This window comes from Mobula hypostoma, chromosome 5 (genome assembly GCF_963921235.1).
Source record: "Mobula hypostoma chromosome 5, sMobHyp1.1, whole genome shotgun sequence".
Taxonomy (NCBI): domain Eukaryota; kingdom Metazoa; phylum Chordata; class Chondrichthyes; order Myliobatiformes; family Myliobatidae; genus Mobula; species Mobula hypostoma.
Genome location: NC_086101.1, coordinates 139,544,430 through 139,564,327, shown reverse-complemented (window position 1 = coordinate 139,564,327; position 19,898 = coordinate 139,544,430). Strand labels below are relative to the sequence as shown.

The window sequence follows — 19,898 nt, the reverse complement described above, 5'->3', positions numbered from 1 at the left end:
TCCAGAGTGCCCTTGCACAAAGTGCCTTCCTTGTCTAGTTCACAGGGCAGTTAAGAGCAAGGAAATACACTGGGTTTGTTGTCATATATGGGCCAGGGAAAGCCATTTCCTTCCCTTAAGGTCACTGGTGATTTCTGTAACAATCCAGTGGTCGTGATTATCGTTGCTTTATTCAAAGTTTACTGAGTTTAATTTACACAACTATCGTGATGCTGAGATATAAACTCAAGCCTCCAGGATCTTTATTATGAAGACTGTATCGTGGGAATCCTAACCAGTATATTTTCACAGTCTTTGAAATATATTTTCAACTTTTACAATGCACTCTTTGAATTAGAAGGTTGTGTATTTATTCCGAAATATTGAGTGCAAAAAATAAAAGTACAGAGTTGATATATTTCAGGTGAAATATTAAGGTGCTCCACTGGATTTAAGTCAATGCTCTCATGGCATTATTTCAGAGTAGGCGAACAGTCCTGGACACTGATTAGCCAACAATCAACATGTTATTAGAAGATTATGTTCAGCATTACTTCAGGAATGTTACTATATGCCAATTTACAGCTACATTTACATTACAGTAATGACCTCACTTTGTTGGTTGTACTGAGTTTCGGGGTGCTGTGAAAAGAACAGGGAAGGTGCAATGGAAAAGCAAGAGTTTTGTTCTACTTTCTAATTTATGTTTAACAGCTGGATCTACTATTTCTTTCATTACTTAAACTTGTAGAATGCTGCTAGACCTATACCTTTGAAAATACAACAGTGAAAGGCTGAAGATATCAATGTAACATTAGGCTCCAGTGCTCATTTAGAAAGTTGTTGGTTTCAGCAGCAAATAATCTAGCTGTGTGTGTGTGTGTGTGTGTGTGTGTGTGTGTGTGTGTTGAGAGGGAAGAGAGGGAGAGGGAGGAGAGGGAAGAGAGGGAGGGGGAGAGGGAAGAGAGGGAGAGGGAGGAGGGGGAGAGGGAAGAGAGGGAGAGGGAAGAGAGGGAGAGGGAGGAGGGGGAGAGGGAAGAGAGGGAGAGGGAAGAGAGGGAGAGGGAGGAGAGGGAGCGGGAAGAGAGGGAGCGGGATGAGAGAGAGGAGAGGGAGAGGGGGGAGAGAGAGGAGAGGCAGAGGAGGGAGAGGGGGGAGAGGGAGGAGAGGGAAGACAGGGGGAAAAAATGTGATGTGAGGGCATGTGTGCATCTGGCTGCATAGAAAAGAAGATAAACCTGGATGGAGACACTAAAGAAAAATTGCCAAAAAAGCAATTGCAAATATTCCACCCATGTGATGATTGTGAATGGTCTTTAGACGGCACAGTTATCCATTCACTTGGCCATTCATAGTCCTGATGAAGGGTTTTGGCCCAAAGCATCAACTTTTCATAGATGCTGCCTAACCTGCTGACTTCCTCCAGCATTCTGTGTGTGTCATTCGTGGTACTGTTTGCAGAGTGCTTTTTATTTGGCAACGTTTACCATGACAGCCCAGCACTCAATATGTGTATATGCTTAGGATGAGAGGAAGGTGAAGTCCTAACACTTTTTAATATGGATAGGAGCTTCCATCTGTCCCTATGAGCCTGCCAATGACTTGAAATACTGTTCACTAAATACAGTACTACAAATGTGTGATAACGAGATAAATAACTTTTAATGGGGTAGATAGTTTTCCTCCAGTCCTTTGCAAAAAGTGTAGAATATTGTAATCATTGTGTTGTAGTGCTTCCAATAACCAAATTTCAGAAAAATGGATACACTGTGTCTCCACGACAGCATTATAGATTTAATGCAGGTGACTGAACAAGAACAAGAATTTATTCCCTCATACTTGCAGGTGGTTTTGCAACATTATCAATATTCGGTTGTCTAAATTGTCAGTAATCAGAGGGTATGGATTTGTAATTTGCAACAGATGGGATTTTAAATGTAGTTTCAAGTAGGGTTTTGGAATATACTCCTTGAAAGGGCAGCAAAAGCAGATTCAAAAGATGCACAGCTTGAGTAACAGAAAAGGGGCAGTTTACAGAGATCTGGAGAAAGAACAAAGGGGCGGGACTAACTTAACTCTTCCAAACAAGTGGCACACTGTAGGACTCCGTGATTTCTCCATGCTTTGAAAACCAATGTGCTTGTTAATGTGTTTTACAGGACTTTGGGGCTCATAAAATCTAAAATCTAACTTAAACTTAGAAGTCCAAAAGGACCAAAACTATTTGTTAAGTCTGTTAGCCATTTTTTAAAATCCATTTAGCACTTGTGCAAATTGGCCCTTGACTTTTGAAACATGTCTATTATAACCACCACTTTTTGGTGAAATCCATCTGATTACTTAAATGCATGCACTGCCAGAGTTTTAGATTTCATGTTTGACCTTAAGGATGGACAATATTATTTACATTCTTATTGCAGTAGCATACATGCTTATGAATAAGAGCCAGCAAACGCACTCGTAGCAACAATTACATTATCACTTGACGAGGAATAGAACTTGAACCACAAAAACTACAGATACTTGCAAATTATTTTTAAAAATACTGTACAATCCTTCCTCGAAAGGCTATCAAATATTAACAAATAGCAGTTCACAAAATTCACCAATGTTTAGTATCAAAATTATTTCGCCCTTTGTGCTATTAATCTCACTGAACATGTTTATTGTACCTTCAATCTCTCCTTTAGAAGTTAAAGGAGCTACAGTATGCGAACTGGGTTCTGGGTTTGGAGTACAGGAGGTCTCCTTTACAGCTGACTATTTATGAATTCCCAGTCTACCATAATATTAATACAACATTGATTTCAGTTGGCTGAGAATGAGCCAATTGAACAGACTTTAAATGGTTGAGAAGGTTTAATGAGATGTTTATGTAGGCTTTCTTTATCAGTTTAAATTGAACATTGGAAAAGGACAAATCCAGGCCTTGCAGTCCGTTGTGCCATTTACTCAGATCATAGCTGATCTATATCTTAACTATATCTATCTGCCTTGATTCCTTATCCTTTAAATAACTAAACAATTTACTAATTGCAATTTTGAAACTTGCAGTTGGCCTAACTGAATCTTCAAATAATATTTTATTTTGAAAGAATGAAAAGGTTGGAAGTGTTTTTGCCAGAGAATGGAATGTTGAGGGGAGATTTCATTAATCATGAATGAGGCAGGGAGAAACTGTTACTGAGGCTTATCCTCTTCCCCCTGATGTCCCTAGTCCTTTGTTTTCTTCCATAGTCTACTCCTCTCTCCTGTAAGATTCCTTCTTCCACTCCTTACCTTTTCCACCTATCAACTCCCAGTTTTTCACTTCATCCCCCCCTCCTCCAACCACCTACCTTCCCCCTCACCTGGCATCACCTATCGCCTTCTAGCTTGTACTCCTTCCCCTCCCCCCACTTTCTTTCTTTGGCTTCATTTCCCTTCCTTTCCAGTCCTGATAAAGGATCTCAGCCTGAAATGTTGACTGTTTATTCCTTTCCTCAGCCTGATCTGCTGAGTTCCTCCAGCATTTTGTAAGAGATCCTCAGCAGTTTTGGCAGTGTCCATGGAGAGAGAAATAGAGATAATTTTTAAGGTGCATGAATTCTCAACTGAGTTCTGATGGAAGGTCATTTACCAAAAACACTAGAGGCACAAGGGACTGCAGAAGCTGATATCTGGAACAACAATCTGCTGGAGGAACTTAGTACATTGAGCAGCACGTGGAGCTGTGGGGTTGTGAGAGATGAGAATTTTATTAATGTTTTGGGATGAAACTGTATTGAGGCCAGAAGCCTTATGACCAGATTGCTGCACCAGAAATCACTATCTCAGTTTCTCTCCTCTCAGATACCACTATTCCTGCTGAGTATTTCCAGTATCTTCTGCTTTTCTTTCACATTTCCAGCTGCCTACTTTGTTTTTGTTTGAGGTGTCGCTCCTCATTGTCAGTGGGATTTTGAGCAACCTTCCTCAGCAGCAGGGAAGGCACTAGAAGAACTCAGCAGGTCGGGCAGCATGTGGAGGGAAATTGACAGTTGGAAGTTTCTGATTGAGACCCTTCATTTGTATCATAACCATTTCAGATTAAGGATCTTGTTCTGAAACATCAACTAGGTGATGGGTCTCAAATAGAAATATTGACTAACCATTCCCCTCCATAGTTGCTGCCTGACCTGCTGAGTACCTCCATCATCTTGCTTGTTGCTACAGATTCCAGCACCTGCAGTTTCTGGTATTAACCTTCAAGCAACAGCTCAGTCCAGGACAGTACAAGATTAACTAACCCACTTATGTCAATGAGATGACTCAGCCCTTCCTCATTTGTAGTGTGCCAAGGCAGAGGAAGAGAAAGAGAAAAAGAGAGACTGGTGGAAATATGAAGGAGGGGAGAAAGAGCGTTAGGTCTGGGCACCTATAAAGCACACGTTAGTAATCAAACACACAGCGAGGAGAGGGGAGAGAGGGTTGGTACACATTATGTGAAGCTCTGTTTGCTGCTGTCAAAGCTCCGGAAAGCCGTGGCTCTCCCAAGCGCCTTGAGAGAAAAGCCCTCAGACCTGACGTCGGGCCGAGATGAGCGGCTACGCTGGAATGGACCGTGCAAGGCAGCAGTGGCGATGGTGGTGGTGGCGGCCACTGAGTTGCGCTGCCTGTCCAGTCGGTCACTGATGGAGCAGCTTTTCCTGGCATGAGGCGCCGGGCTGGCGGGATCGGCCGCCGTGCAGCTGTTGGCCCGTTCCAGCTTGTAGAGGGCGGGCGGGGTTCCCCCACCGAGGCCTCCGACCTCTTCGTCCTCATCGTTCTCTGAACTGGGGTGGCTGAGCTCGGCCTCCCGCTCTGGGTGACAGGCAACACCGTCGTCCAGGCCGCTGGAGTGGTCGCCGTGCGAGCCACTGGACAGGGGTGAGTGTTCAGCATGGAGGGTGCTGGCGGCGGCGGCAGCGGACACGCAGCGGGTGTCGATGGAGTCGGTAATGCTGGTATACTCAGCTGTTTTCACTGGGACGCCCAGGCAGCCATAGTAACTGTGGGATGACGACGACGATGGCAAGGCGAAGCTGTGCGATTTAACCACCAGGCATGAGGCCTCGGCACATATCGCCGGGCTACACAGGTACCGGCTGCTCTTGGAGCGCTCCAGTGGCTGCGACTCGCCCGCCCACCAACTGTCCGGCAGACCGTCTCCCACCAGCAGCTCATCAGCGGGCACAGGCACCTCCTCCTCAGGCCAGCCGGGTGCTGGCGCCCTCAGTAGGGCGGCCACTACATCGGGCGGGTGAAGGGCGGCTGGCACCCGGAGGGAGGAGCTGTCGGCTTCCGTGTCAACACAAGCCAGCCCTTTTTTTCCATCGGCCGTCTCAGGCTTGGGCACCACTGCCACCATCTGTGAGCTGCTAGCCCTCTGCAAGCTCAGTGACCTCTCCTTGAAGGGGAAGTCGCACCTCTCGCTGCCGGCCCTTGGTTTCGGGCTTACCAGGTAGAAGGAATGGCTCCTCATTCTTGGCATGACGATGGGCGACGTGGGGGACACTGGCTCCTCAGCCACATGCTCGCCGCATTCGGGCAGCCGGTACCCCCCGCAGTTGCCCTCCTGGCTGTTGAAGCTGCTCTGGCGCAGGATGCAGGCGGCCTCGGTGCAGTCCGATGACGTCCTGGATGGCACCTTATTGCCCTCGGCCTTTTCCAGGCCGGCCAGCCGCTCCAAGGCCGTTGCCATGCGCGCCGCCAGCTCCTCCAGCTGCCCCAGCCTGATGTCCATGGTCTGCAGGGACGCCTTCATGAAGTGTTCCCTCTCATTCACCTCCTCCAGCCGCATCGACATGTTGTCTACCCTGTGCAATAAACACCACACAAGCTCATTAAAAGCCAACGCCAATACCTGTACTTTCTGAGAAGCCTAAGGGAATTCAGCATGTCGCTAGTGAGAGAGAACATAAAACTTTGAAGAGTACAGCACAGGAACAGCCCTTCAGTCCACAATGTTGTGCCAGACCAGCTAAAAAGGCAAATCAGAAACATCCTAAAACTAATCTCTCCTACCAATACAATATCTATATCCCTCTGTCTTTCTCACATCCATATGCCTATAAAGGTATCTGAAACTCCTCTAATGTATTTGCCTCTACCACCATACCACCTTGGGACATAGAACACTGTAGGACAGGAACAGACACTTCAGCCCACGATGTTATGCAGAAATAATTAAACTAATCCCTTCTGTTAGTACAAAATCCATTTCCTTCCATTCCCTGCATATAGATATGCATATCTAAGATGCTCTAAAATGCCTCTATTGTATTTGCCTCTACTATCATCCTGGCAGTGTATTCCAGGCACCCACCACTCTCTATATAATAAAAAGAAGACTTGGCCCACTCGTCTCCTTTGAACTTTCCCCCTCTCGCTTTAAATTTATGGCTTCTGATATTGGACATTTTAGAAAAAGATTCTGGCTATCTATTTATGCCCCTCATAATTTTACAAACTTCTACCAGTCTTTGCAACTCTAGAGATGACTGTTTCTTGACCCTCACCATTTTTTACTGAAGTACTGCAGAAAGTGTCCTATCCACATGCACCACAGCTTGGTATGGCAACTCAACCCACGGACTCTGTCTATGCTTCCCACTGCCACTGGAAAGCAATCAATGTAATTAAAGACCCCACCAACCTACTTCCATTGGGCTGATGCTACAAAAGCTTAAGAATGACCTGGCTCAGGGACAACTGTTGTCAAACTCTAAACAGACTTTATACAATAAAGATGACCATTAGATCTCTCAACTCACTTCATCACTGCCCTTGCACCTTAATTGTTTACCTATACTTTCTCTGTAACTGTATACACCATATTCTGCATTCTGATACTACTTTCCATTGATGTTAATTATGTATGGAATGATCTGTGAGGATGGTATACAAAAGATCTTGGAAGGTACGTGGATGGTAGGGGTATGGAGGGTTATGGTCCCTGTGCAGGTTCATGAGAGTTGGGTGTTTAATGGTTCAGCATGGATTAGATGGGCCAAAGGGCCAGTTTCTGTGCTGTATTTTCTATGACTCTATGAGGCAATAAACTAGTTACCAAGTTAGCAATTACCAATAAGGACCATGTTAAATCAACCACAGCAGAATACTTACTTACCTTAATTTGTCATCAGAGTTCAGTTAAGGTAATTTGACAAAGGATAGGAGATGATATTTTGTCCAAAAGGGACTATGTCAGATCAGTTTCCCTTCCTCACAAAAGAATACATATCAACCTCGAGAACTGGTTCAACAAAGGTCATTGGAGGCAGATTGACAAAGAAGGGGGAGGTGAAATTTGGCAGATATCTTCACACATAGGCCAGGATTTGGAGGAGTAAATATGGATTTCTTTGACAGAGAGTTAACAGTGACAGATTTACAACTAATTAAGGAACCTGATGAGAAATCAGAGTGCACAGCACATCTGACACATGTTGCCAATTCTGGCCAAATAGGGAGATGGCTCAGTTAATCATACTTCCCTGCTCTTGGATGATATTCTTAATGCTTATGGCTGTTCAAATGTTCATCCATATCCTTAGCTTAATGAGGGTCTTTGCATCCACCACCCTTGAGATAATACTTTACAGATCCACAATATTCTTTGGGTGAAACTGACAAGAAAGTAGTCCTATTATCAATTAGCTTGTATCTGTACTTTTCAGATATCATCCCCACACCTAAGAAAATCAATAATCAATCTCCTAAGTTTATCCTGTCTAGTCCCTGTTTCTGCCAACAATAGTTGTGTCTGGCAGCTATTTTTGGCAGAATTGTAGATGGTGATGAAGAGGCATACAGGAACGAAATAGATCAGCTGGTTGAGTGGTGTCGTAGCAACAACTTTGCACTCAATGTCAGTAAGACCAAGGAAATGATTTTGGGCTTCAGGAAGGGGAAGTCAAGTCCTCATCATGAGATCAGAAATGGAAAGGGTGAGCACTTAAGTTCCTGGGTGTAAACATCTCTGAGGATCTATCTTGGGCCCAAAATATCAATGTAATTACAAAGAAGGCATGACAGTGGCTATACTTCATTAGGAATTTGAGGAAAGTTGGTAAGTCACCAATGGCACTTGCGAATTTCTACAGATATAGCATGGAGACATTCTAATTGGTTGCATCACTGTCTGGTATGGAGGGGCCACTGCGGTGGATCAGAAAAAGCTGCAGAAAGTTGCAAATTCTGCCAGCTCCATCATAGGAACTCGCCTCCACAGCATCAGGGACACCTTCAAAAGGCGATGCCTCAAAAAGGTGACATCCATGATTAAGGACCCCCATCACCCAGGACATCCCTTCTTCTCTTTTGCTACCATCAACTCAATAATTCCCCTGCACCATCAGATTGCTGAATGAACAATGAACCCATGACCCATGAACGCTACCTCAGTGCATATCTATCTATTTTTATAATATATATATTGCTAGTGATATTGCATCTGATTGCAATTTTAAACACCACAGCCAAAACCCTCCTCCTCCATTGCTGCAAAGAAAACAACCTCAGTCTATTCAGTTTCTCCCCGTAATCAAAATTTTGCGTTCTTTGTGACATCAGGAGGACAATTTTTTTTTTACACAGTAAGTTTGGGCAGGAATGTGCTTCCTCAAAGGGTGGTGGAAGCAAATTCAAAACGAACTTTCAAATGGGAAATGAGATAAATAATTGGGGAAAAAAGAAATGAAAGATAGTATGGAAGGCAGAAGGAATACACGGGAGATTATCTGATAGTTCTTTGTAAGAACCAACATATCTGAAATGGACAGAATGTCTGAGAGCCTGACAAAAGGTTGAAATTTTGATTACTGGTACTAAATGTGTACAGGAGTATTGGCTGTAGTTGTACAGACCTGACACATTCAATTAGAGGACTGTTGAGTGTGCTGAGATGCATGTAATTAATGGTCATTGTTCTCACAGCTTTGTAGCACTGACAACAAAAGGCAACTTTCAACCCTTTGTTTTATATTGGAAAACTTTGAAGACCCTGAAAAAGAGCAATGGGATATTCTATACCATAAGAATACAAGACATAGGAGCAGAATTAGACCATTTGGCCCATCAAGTGTGCTCCATTAGTCAATCATGGCTGATCCCTTTTCCCCTTCCTCAGCCTCACTCCCCGGCCTTCTTGCCGTAACCTTTGATGCCGTATCCAATTAAGAACCTATCGAGCTCTGCCTTAAGTACACCCAATGACCTTATCTCCACAGCTGCCTGTGGTAAAAAATTCCATAAATTCACCACCCTCTAGCTAAAGAAATTTCTTTGCATCTCTCTTTTAAATGGACACCCCTCTATCCTGAGGCTGTGCCCTCTTGCCAAGACTCCATCACCATAGCAAACATCCTTTCCACTTCTACTCTGTCTAGACCTTTCAACATTTGAAAGGTTTCAATGAGATTTTCCTCATCCTTCTAAATTCCAGGGAGTACAGACCTAGAGCTATCAAACATTCCTCATATGATAACCCTTTCATTACAGGAATCATTCCTTGTGAACCTCCTCTGGACCCTCTCCAATGCCAGCACATCTTTTCTTAGATGAGGAGACCAAAACTGTTCACAATACTCAAGGTGAGGCCTCACCAGTGCCTTATAAAGCCTCAGCATCACATCCTTGTTCTTGTATTCTAGACCTCGTGGAATTAATGCTAACATTGCATTTTCCTTCCTCTACCTGCAAGTTAACCTTTAGGGCATTCTGCACAAGGACTCTCAAGTCTCTTTGAATCTCAGATTTTAAAAGCTTCCTAATCCTTTGTCTTCCCACTAATTTTTGCTTCATTGTATGCCCTTTCTTTTGCTTTTACATTAGCTTTGACTTTCCTCATCAGCCAAGATTGTACTATTTTGCCATTTGAGTATTTCTTTGTTTTTTGAATACGTCTATCCTGCACCTTCCTCATTTTTCCCAGAAACTTGCACCGTTGCTGCTCTGTTGTCATCCCTGCCAGCAGCTCCTTTCAATTTACTTTGGCCATCTCCTCTCTCATACCACTGTAATTTCCTTTACTCCATTGAAATACTGCTATGTCAGACTTTACTTTCTCCCTATCAAATTTCAGGTTAAACTCAATCATATTGTGATCACTACTTCCAAAGAGTTATTTTACCTTAAGCTCCCTAATCGCCTCCGGTTCATTACATAACACCCAATCCAGTATAGCTGATCCCCTAGCAGGCTCAACAACAAACTGCTCTAAAAAGCCATCTCTTAGACATTCAACAAACTCACTCTCTTGAAATCCATTTCCAACCAATTTTCCCAATAAAACTGCATACTAAAATCTCCCATGACTATCACAACATTGTCCTTTTGACATACCTTTTCGATTTCCCGTTGTAATCTGTAGTCCACATCCCAACTACCAATTGGAGGCCTGTATATAACTGCCATCAGGGTCCTTTAACCCTTGCAGTTTCTTAACTCAACCCACAAGGATTCAATATCTTCTGATCCTATGTCACATCTTTCTACCATTCTGTATCAGCAGTCACACCACTACCTCTGCCTACCTTTCTATCCCTCCGATACAATGTATAACTTTGGACATTCAGCTCCCAAATACAACCATCCTTCAGCCATGATTCAGTGATGGCCACAAAATCATACCCAACCATCTGTGAAAGTGCAACAAGATCCATCCACCTTATTTTTTATACTCTGTGCATTGAGATATAACACTTTGAGTACTATATTTGCTACCCTTTTTGATTCTGCATCCCCAATGCATTGATTGATCCCTGCTGGCGTCAATTTTGTCCTATCATCTGCCTACCTTTCCTGACAGTCTGATAACACATTATCTTTGCTTTTTTACTATCTGTCCTATCCTGAGTCCTTTCATTCCAGTTCCCACCCCCCTGCCAAATTAGTATAAACCCTCCCCAACAGCTCTAACACACCTGTTTGCAAGAATATTGGTTCTCCCTTGGGTTCAGGTGCAACCCGCCCCTTTTGTACAGGTCATACCTCCCCCAGAAGAGATGCCAATGATCCAAGAACCTGAAGCCCTGCCTCCTTCACCAGCTTCTCAAGCCATATATTTATCTGCCAAATCATTCTGTTTCTACCCTCACTGGCGGGTGGCACAGGTGGCAATCCAGAAATTACTACCCTGGAGGTCCTGATTCTCAGCTTTCTGCCTTGCTCCCCAAATTCTCTCTTCAGGACCTCTTTGCTTTTCCTACCTATGTCATTGGTACCAATATGTACTCAGACATCTGGCTGCTCTCCCTTCCCTCCAAAATGCTGTGGACTCAATTTGAGACATCCCTGACCCAGGCACCTGGGTGGAAACATACCATCTGGGTGTCCCATTCATGTCCATAGAACCTCCTGTCTGTTCCTCTGATGATTGAGTCCTCTATTACTACCACTTCCCTCTTCTCCCTCTTTCCCTTCTGCACCACAGACCCATGCTCAGTGCCAGTAACCCGGTCTCCATGGCATTCCCCTGGGAGGTCATTCCCTGCAACAGTATCGAAAATAGCATACTTATTATTGTGGAGAATGGCCACAGGGGTGCTCCGTGCTAACTGCCTGTTCACCTCCCCTTTTCTTCTCCTGACAGTCTCCCAGCTTCCTGCCTCCTGCAACTTAGGGGTGACTACTTCCCTGTATTCTGATCGATGATCACCTCACTTTCCTTTACAAACTGAAGGTCATCCAGCTGCTGCTCCAGATCCCGCACCCAGTCTTCAAGAAACTACAGCTGGATGCATTTCATGCAGATTTATTTCCTTGGGAGATTCGAGGTCTCCCAGGACTCCAACATCTGGCATAAAGAACACACAACGGCTATTTAAGCTACACTTACAAACGTTTGTAATACCCCTGCCACAGTAAGAAAATAGGGAAACTTAACAGAAACTTACCTGAAATATCCTAATACCCTTCTATGAATACCACTATTATTCACCGGTTTATTTTGAGTGCTGATAAAGGAATTGCATCATCAAACCTTTATCACAAAAGCAATTTTCCACATCAACAGGAGTAATTTAAACCCAAGTTCAGCTGACCAGTGGGTAAACGCTCTTCTCAACTCTGAGACAATGTTCATTATGAATGGAAATATACTTGTTTAAACGTGCTGACCACCTACCGTTCAGCAGTAACTCTAATTCTTTCATCATTTGAAGAATTAAACATATCATCTTTTTCTCGAAAATACTCTTCTATACACTGTTCCTCAAAGTCGTGCAGTTTTTTTAGTTCATCTTCAGTTATGCATAGTTCTAATCAGGGATAAAGGAGAAAAATAAAGTTAAAATTTTATTGCAGGTGTCCATTTGTTTATCAAGACCATATATTGTTCTTAATTTAAAATACTATCTCTCCTTGAATAGGAGTTGGTACTCGACTGGCTGAGCTAATAATCACTGGAATTTATAAAAATGAGGTGGGTATTTGACTGAAGTATGTAAGACTATGAAAGCTGCTGTCAGGATGGATCTGAAGACGATGATTAATCTTGTAGGAGAATCTACAATAGGGATTAAACTTTAAAAAATAGGACAGCCCAATTTTAAGATTGGTTTGAGGTGAATTCTTTTCTGAGGGTCTTTGGAAACCTGTTTTTTAAAGGGTGGCTGAATCAGTCTGAATGTTTTTAAGACAAAGGTAAATAGATTATTAATAAATGAGAGGTTGAACTGGAGTTAGGCAGAAATGCAGAACTGAATTTGTAATTAGATACTGAACAGCAAAGCAAGCTCATTATGCTGAATGGCTGACCTACTACTGCTTGTACATAAGTAGAGAAGGCAATTCTGAGAAAATTCACCGGGGTAATTTGTAGTCTCACAAGGACTGATGGGATTTACAGCCATTATATTTGAAAAGAATTAGACGAGATCACACTGAAATATTAAATATTTTAAAGAGGTTTTATAAGGCAGTTGCTGAAGTAGAAATGAATGTAGAAATTGGGAACATGGCTTCAGAACAAGGGATTGCACATTTAATACAGGGTTGAAGATGAATTTCTTTTCAGAACATCACAAAGCATCAGGTTTTTTTTTACTTCAGAAAGCTCCAGAGTCTCAATCATTGATTCTGTTCAGGGCTGAGGTTATTGGTCTCTCAGAGAGTGAAGGGTTTTAGGCACAGGCAGGAAAATGGAGCTGAAACCAAGTTCAGATCTACTGAGTGGTGGATTGGCTCATGCCATCTTAATGCCAACTCCCGCTCCTTTCTTATATTCTCAGCACTTCAGATGTAATTTGTGGTACCTCCAATATTTCAGACGAAAGTAAGAGTTAGTGATTGTTAATACACGTCCCATGACTCTACCTGTGCTAAACTGGGTTAATATACCTGAAAACCAAGAGACTCCAATGCAGATCAGGCAGTATCTATGGAAAGGGAAACAGAGTTAATACTTCATATTGAAGATCTGATGAAAGGTCTTTGACCTCAAACATTAACCCTCTTTCCGTACATGCTGACCGACCTGCTGAGTGTTTCCAGTATTTACATTAACGATTAAATTAACAGTTAATTATACTTTGTGCCTGCTCAAAAGCTGCAACTTATTACAAGGAAGGGAGGGGGCAGTGTCTTTACTTTCTTAGGGGGCTAAGGGGGCTAAGCTTGCTACTGAACACTCCAACAAACTTGTACAGATGTACTGTTGAAAGTATCTTGATTGGTTGCATCATGGAATGGTACGGCAATTCAAATGTAAGAAGCTGCAGAGCATGGTGGATCTGCCCAACACATCATGAGCACATCCCTCCCCACCATCGATAGTATTTACAGAAAGCAATGCTTCAAGAAGGCAACATCCATCATTAAAGCTCACACCCACCCCACAAGGACGTACTATCTTTTTCCAACTATGATTGGGAAGGAGGTACAGGAGCTTGAAATCCCACACCACCAAGTTCAAGATTGCAATGTCCTTTCAACTACTCGGCACTTGAATGAATCGGCAGAATCCTAGCCACAACAGTTTAGCAAAACGATGACCTCTTTCATCACTTTGCCCTAAGTGCACTCTTTTCTTGCTCTAATTGTGTTCTTCTTTGTTTTATCTTTCCTTGTGAATGATGACAAGTGCCTGTGATGCTACAAGTGAGTTTTATTTGATTTTGATGTTGAAGTCCCACTGATATTATGTATTATCACCAGTGGAGGTCACAGAGAACTGGAATCTATAAAGAATTCATAAGTGAGGCCCTGTCTTCTCCAAGACTAATAAGTGCCAACTATAAAATAAATTCCCAGTTGACATCCTCCTAGATGCTTGTTATCAAGCAGGATTGGTTAAGAAAGCTGTCTCCATTGAACAAGTGACTTACTGAGGCCGTAATCCTTGTCCTCTTGCTCACGTTCCTGCTTGCGCCAGCGGCAGCAAATGTGTTGGCAGACCATAGTCATGTGGCTGAAGGTGATCAGTGGTGGAGGCAGGACGGGCCTCTCATGGAAAGCCATGATCACTTGGTACCTCTGAAACTTCCAAACCTGGTTTGATATCGACTTCACTTCAAAAAATGTGTTGCTGTGAAGGAAATAAAAGAGGCAGGTTGTGAAGGGGAAAAAAAAAAGGATTGCCTTTGTTCACCTTACCAGGAAAATATGGTTTATTTCACTGCAGATGTTTAAATAAAATAAACAGAAAGAGTAAGATGAATTGAAAAACTGTGGAGAGGATAAATAGAACGATTTGGACATATAGCTCTCAGGTCTGCTCTGCCATTTGTTGCTATGGCTACTGGCCTTGTCTGCATATCCTTGGAAAAGCCAGTAATCTGAAAATCAAACTACCATAGCCTTTAATATACTTATTGAGCCAGATCGAACTGATGCTAGCTTGCATCTCATGGCCAATGTTTGCATTAGTCCTGTGCAAAACCGTTTTTGTGGCCATTTGGCTGCCAGTGCATAAACTGTATCACCACCACTGGCATGACCCGCACTGGATAATGTGTGTTGACTAGGCTGCAGGTTGCGAAAACTGAGACCCAGCCCAGAGTCTGCCCTGAAGGGCCTCTGTTCCCTGAAGACATTTTCACTATTAACACTTCTCTGATAAGCAGGGACATATGGAAACCACTGAAAATAACTTCATTAATTATGAAAAATAAATGAAAAGAAATTATAAATTTATAAATGTTTCAGTCCTGAAGAAGGGTCTCGGCCCAAAATATTGACTGTTTATTCATTTCCATAGATGCTGCCTGACCTGCTGAGTTAGTCCAGCATTTTGTCTGTTGGATTTCCAGCATCTGCAGACTTTCTTGTGTTTATAACTAAAAATATGCAACATTTTTTCATATATATTTGTTTTTATTTAACTAAAAAAGAAAAATAGACTGAAATACTTTCTTTTTAAATGGATATCAGTGAATGTATTTGAACAAAAATACATTCTGCAGTAGATGTGCCAGCTCTGGCTAGTATAGAACTGAAGACAGATATAAACTGGAATAAACAAGAAGCTTGAGGAACTCACTGGGTCAGGTAGCAGATGTGGAGGGAAATAGACACTTGATATTTCAGGTCAAATTGTCCAGATTTGGCATCTATAATCTTTTGCTTCTCCATAGATATAAAATATATCTGTTCCTTCTAGTCTCTAATTTATCTAATGCTCCAAAGGTGAGTTTGGAGGCAAAGTGAGCATTTTACATTTGTGATTTACAGTCCATGTGTTTGGAATGCCAGAGCCCATTTCTGTATAAACTGCAGCAAGCTGACAGTTCTATGCAGTATCATAAATTGGCATTTCAACACCTACAGCTCTCTGGAGAAGAGAATTCTGAAGATCTGTCGCCCTCAGAGAAGAATTTCCAGCTGATTTTAGTCTTAACTGGTGGTCCCCTTATTCAGAGACTATAGCCCTGAGTTGTAGACTTGCCCATCAGAGAAAACAGCCTCACCACACTTGCTCTCTGAGAAACTTCTGTTGTTTAAAATTTATTATTTATTGACGTACAGCATAGAATATACCCTTCCGGCCCCTCGAGCTGTGCTGTCCAGCAATTCCCCCAATTTAAAACTAGCCTAATCATGGGACAACTTACAATGTCTAATTAACCTACTAACTGGTACATCTTTGATCTGTAGGAGGAAACCAGAGCACCCAGAGGAGACCCCCATAGTCATGGGGAGAACACACACATTCCTTACAGGCAGCAGTGGGAACCCGGGTCGCCGGTACTGCAAATATAATCACTTCTATTTTCTCTAAACTACAGACAGCTAAAGCTTGATTTACTTGTAAGAAATCCCCTTACAAGAAAACAGATTAGTGAATCTCATAGAAGAGATGAGGCATTAGCAGATTAGCTTTGAAGAACTTTAATGGCAGGGCCACCTTGAGTGGCGAAATGTTCTATTTCTGTTCCTATTTCTTGTGTTCAGAGCACAGTCACCGGGTAGATGAGGGAGCCGACAATACATTTATATCAAATCTGATCATTTATCTCTCTTTATCTCAAGATTAAATCTAAAGGTGTATATAATATGCAGAAGGGAGAGAGAGTATATGCTAAGAGCAAAGCAAAATATATCAATTTAAGGATAAGAGGAGTCCATTCAACTAATCAAGCGTGTTCTACCACTCAGTTACATCATAGCTGATCAGTACCTTAGCTCCATCTACTCACCTTGGACCTACTTAATGATACTAAATCAAAAAAGCAAATTTTCAGATCAGCTGCATTTTGATGCATACATCAGATAATTACAGATTTGAAGTTTTCATTTGATTAGCGTCCTTCACCTAGTTGAATGATTTTTGGGGAAGGATTTCAGACTATTTCACTAGTCTTTATCTGAAACAATGACTGCCTACATTCAATTGTAAGGCACCCAGAGGAAACTGTTTCTCAATCCACACTACTATCATCTCCATCAGATCGCCCCTTAGTCAAGGGAATACAAAGACAGGTTAAATTATGGAGAAGACCACCACAGATTGGACTTCGACTTCGACTTCAAGTTCACTCTATTCTGCACCTATAACTACCATGCATTCAAATCTGATCTTACTAAGTGCAGCTCAAACAAGAAGTGTGTTTTAAATTAAATAAAGCTGGAAAAATATTGTTCTACTCTAATGAACAGGAATGGAGTGTGAGTGGTTTTGATAAATTACATGAGGAGACCTTGCTGATAGTAGGTTTGGTGACCAAATAGCATGGATTTGAGCTGATTGGCAAAATAACAGGTGACATGAGCTGGCTTAGGTATGACAGGCAAGTTGCTTCCTTCCTTGACCAGAGACTACATGAATATTTCATTATGCTGGCTATATATTTCAGCATCATTTTGTTCTATGGTTCTTTATTTCAGATTTTTCACACTACAGTTGAGCTGATTTTGTTGATATGGAAAGTCCGATTGCCTGGCTATAATTCTATTCCCACTGTATAGGGAGTGAATAAAGACTGTAGTACCAGTGGAGAGGACCAAGGAAGGTATGGTCAAGACCAGTGATCCAGTATACAAGTTCAGCAGTGACCTACGGAAGGCTATGTTAAGAGCAAAAAAATAAATCCGATTGAAGTCAGAAATGGAATTGGATGCATGTCAGATCTGTCAGGGTTTGCAGGCCATTACTTCTTACAAGGCGAAATCTAACATCATGAATGGCTGTGATGCTTCACTCCCAAATGAGGTAAACACTTTTTATGCATGCTTCGAAAGGGAGAATAAAACTACACCTGTGTGAATCACTGTAGCATCTGGTGACCCTGTAATCTCTGTCTTGGAGGCTGATGTCAGAGCATTTTTCATGAAGTTGAATCCTCACAAGGCGTCAGGCCCTGACGTTGTACCTGGCAGGGCAATGAAAAACTGGCAGAGTTGTTCAAGAGCATCTTCAGTCTCTCACTGCTGCAGTCAGAGGTTCTCACCTGCTTCAAAAGGATGACAATCATACCAGTGCCCTAGAAGAGCAGGGTGAGCTGTCTCAATGACTATCACCCAGTTGCACTCACATCTGCTGTGATGAAGTGCTTTGAGAGGTTGATCATGGCCAGAATCAACTCTTGCCTAAGCAAGGACCTGCTGCAATCTCCACAATAGGTTTGTAGCAAATGCAGTTTCACTGGCTCTTCACTCGGCCTTGGATCTCCTGAACAATAGCAGTACCTGTGACAGGCTGCTGTTTATTGATTACAGTTCAGTGTTCAATGCCATCATATCCTCAGTACTAATCAACAAGCTCCAAATTCTGGGCCTCTGTACCTCCCTCTGCAACTAGATCCTTGACCTCCTCATTGGGAGACCACAGTCAGAGTGGAGCATGATGACAATCATATCTTGACTGAGTCGTGCCAATCTAAAATTTGCTGGTCACGAACGACTTTTCCAATGACATGCTTCTTCATTAGTCATGGAACAATCAGCATCATTCTCACAATATGTTTGTTAGGATCATTTCCAGGGTAATTAAGTCATGCTATCCTGAGGTATGTCTGTCTTTGAGCAGTCTCAAACACGGAGTTTTAAAAACAATGATTTAAAAGGGACATCCCTGATCAAGTCTGGCTCATTACTTTGGAAACTTACGATATATTAGGGAGGTTCCTTTTAGTTTCTTCACTCAGTTCTTCACCCATTCTCTGAGCAGACAGAATCCAACCACTACTGTAAGCTCATGAAACTTATTCCCAGCTCAATCCATGGTCTCTAAATCCTCCACCCCATCCAACTAACCAAAATAACCTTGACTGACACACTCTGTCATTTCATCTTGGTTACTAACATAATTGGTGATTACAATAGTGTAATGGTATTGGATTTGCTGACCATGAAATGCTAAACTCAAATGAAGATGTTAAGCCCTATCTGATAATAGGCAGCTATCGGTACCCTCACTAAAGGGAAATTATACTGTAGACAATACTAATACCTGTGTCAAGATGCTGTTTATTGACAACAGCTCAGTGTTTAACACAATCATTCCTACATTTCTGATCAAAAAGCTCCAAAACCTGGGCCTCTGTACCACCCTCTGCTTGACTTCTTAACTGGAAGACCACAATCTGTGTTGATCAGAAATAACATCTCCACCTCACTGACGATCAACACTGGTGCACCTCAGGGATGTGTGATTAACCCATTGCTCTACTGTCTCTACACCAATGACTGTGTGGCTAGGCACTGCTCAAATGCCATCTATAAATTCGCTGATGACACAACTATTAGCAGAATTTCAGGTGGTGATGAGGAGGCGTATGGGAGTGAGAGAGGTTAGCTGGTTGAGTGGCGTTGCAACAACATTGCTCTCAATGTCAGTAAGACCAAGGAATTGATCTTGGATCTCAGGAAGGGAAAGTTGAGAGAACACACTCCAGTCCTCATTGAGGGATTAGCAATGGAAAGGGTGAGCAGTTTCAAGTTCCTGGGTATCAGCATCACTAAAGATTTATCCTGGGCCCAACGTATTGATGCAATTACAAAGAAGGCACAACAGTGGCTACATTTCATTAAGAATCTGAGGAGACTCGGTATGACACCAAAGAATCCCTCAAATTTCTACAGATGTGCCATGTAGAGCATTCTAATTGATTGCATAACTCAGCGGTCCCCAACCACCGGGCCGCAAAGCATTCGCTACCGGGCCGCGAGGAAACGATATGATTTGGCGATATGAGTCAGCTGCACCTTTTCTCATTCCCTGTCACCCCCACTATTGAGCTTGAACGCATGCGCGGTCACTACGCACACGTCATCCATGTCAGCGTGGGAAGGAGATCAACTCCTCCAGCTTGCAAATGACGGCGGGCAGAAAAGTATGTTTTTCATAACATCTCTGCCGGCATTCTGGATCCAAGTCAGGGCTGAATATCCTGAGATAGCCACGAAAACACTGAAAACGTTGCTATCTCTGCAATGAGTGGAACGAAAACTAAATTGCGGAATAGACTGGACATAAGGAA

General features: G+C 42.6%; 1 protein-coding gene across 8 annotated transcripts in view; it reads right to left on the bottom strand.

The window, feature by feature from the left end:
- Positions 1 to 3,342: 3,342 nt before the first annotated feature.
- The window catches only part of trpm3 (transient receptor potential cation channel, subfamily M, member 3), a 539,467-nt gene continuing 522,911 nt past the window's right edge, over positions 3,343 to 19,898 (bottom strand). For all 8 annotated transcript variants that reach the window (XM_063049027.1, XM_063049028.1, XM_063049029.1 and 5 more), the window contains 3 exons: positions 14,307 to 14,506; positions 12,107 to 12,239; positions 3,343 to 5,795 (listed from right to left, as the gene is read on the bottom strand). In XM_063049027.1, the coding sequence (XP_062905097.1) occupies positions 4,439 to 5,795; positions 12,107 to 12,239; positions 14,307 to 14,506 (1,690 nt within the window). In that variant the 3' untranslated portion in view covers positions 3,343 to 4,438. The remainder of the gene's footprint in view (positions 5,796 to 12,106; positions 12,240 to 14,306; positions 14,507 to 19,898) is intronic.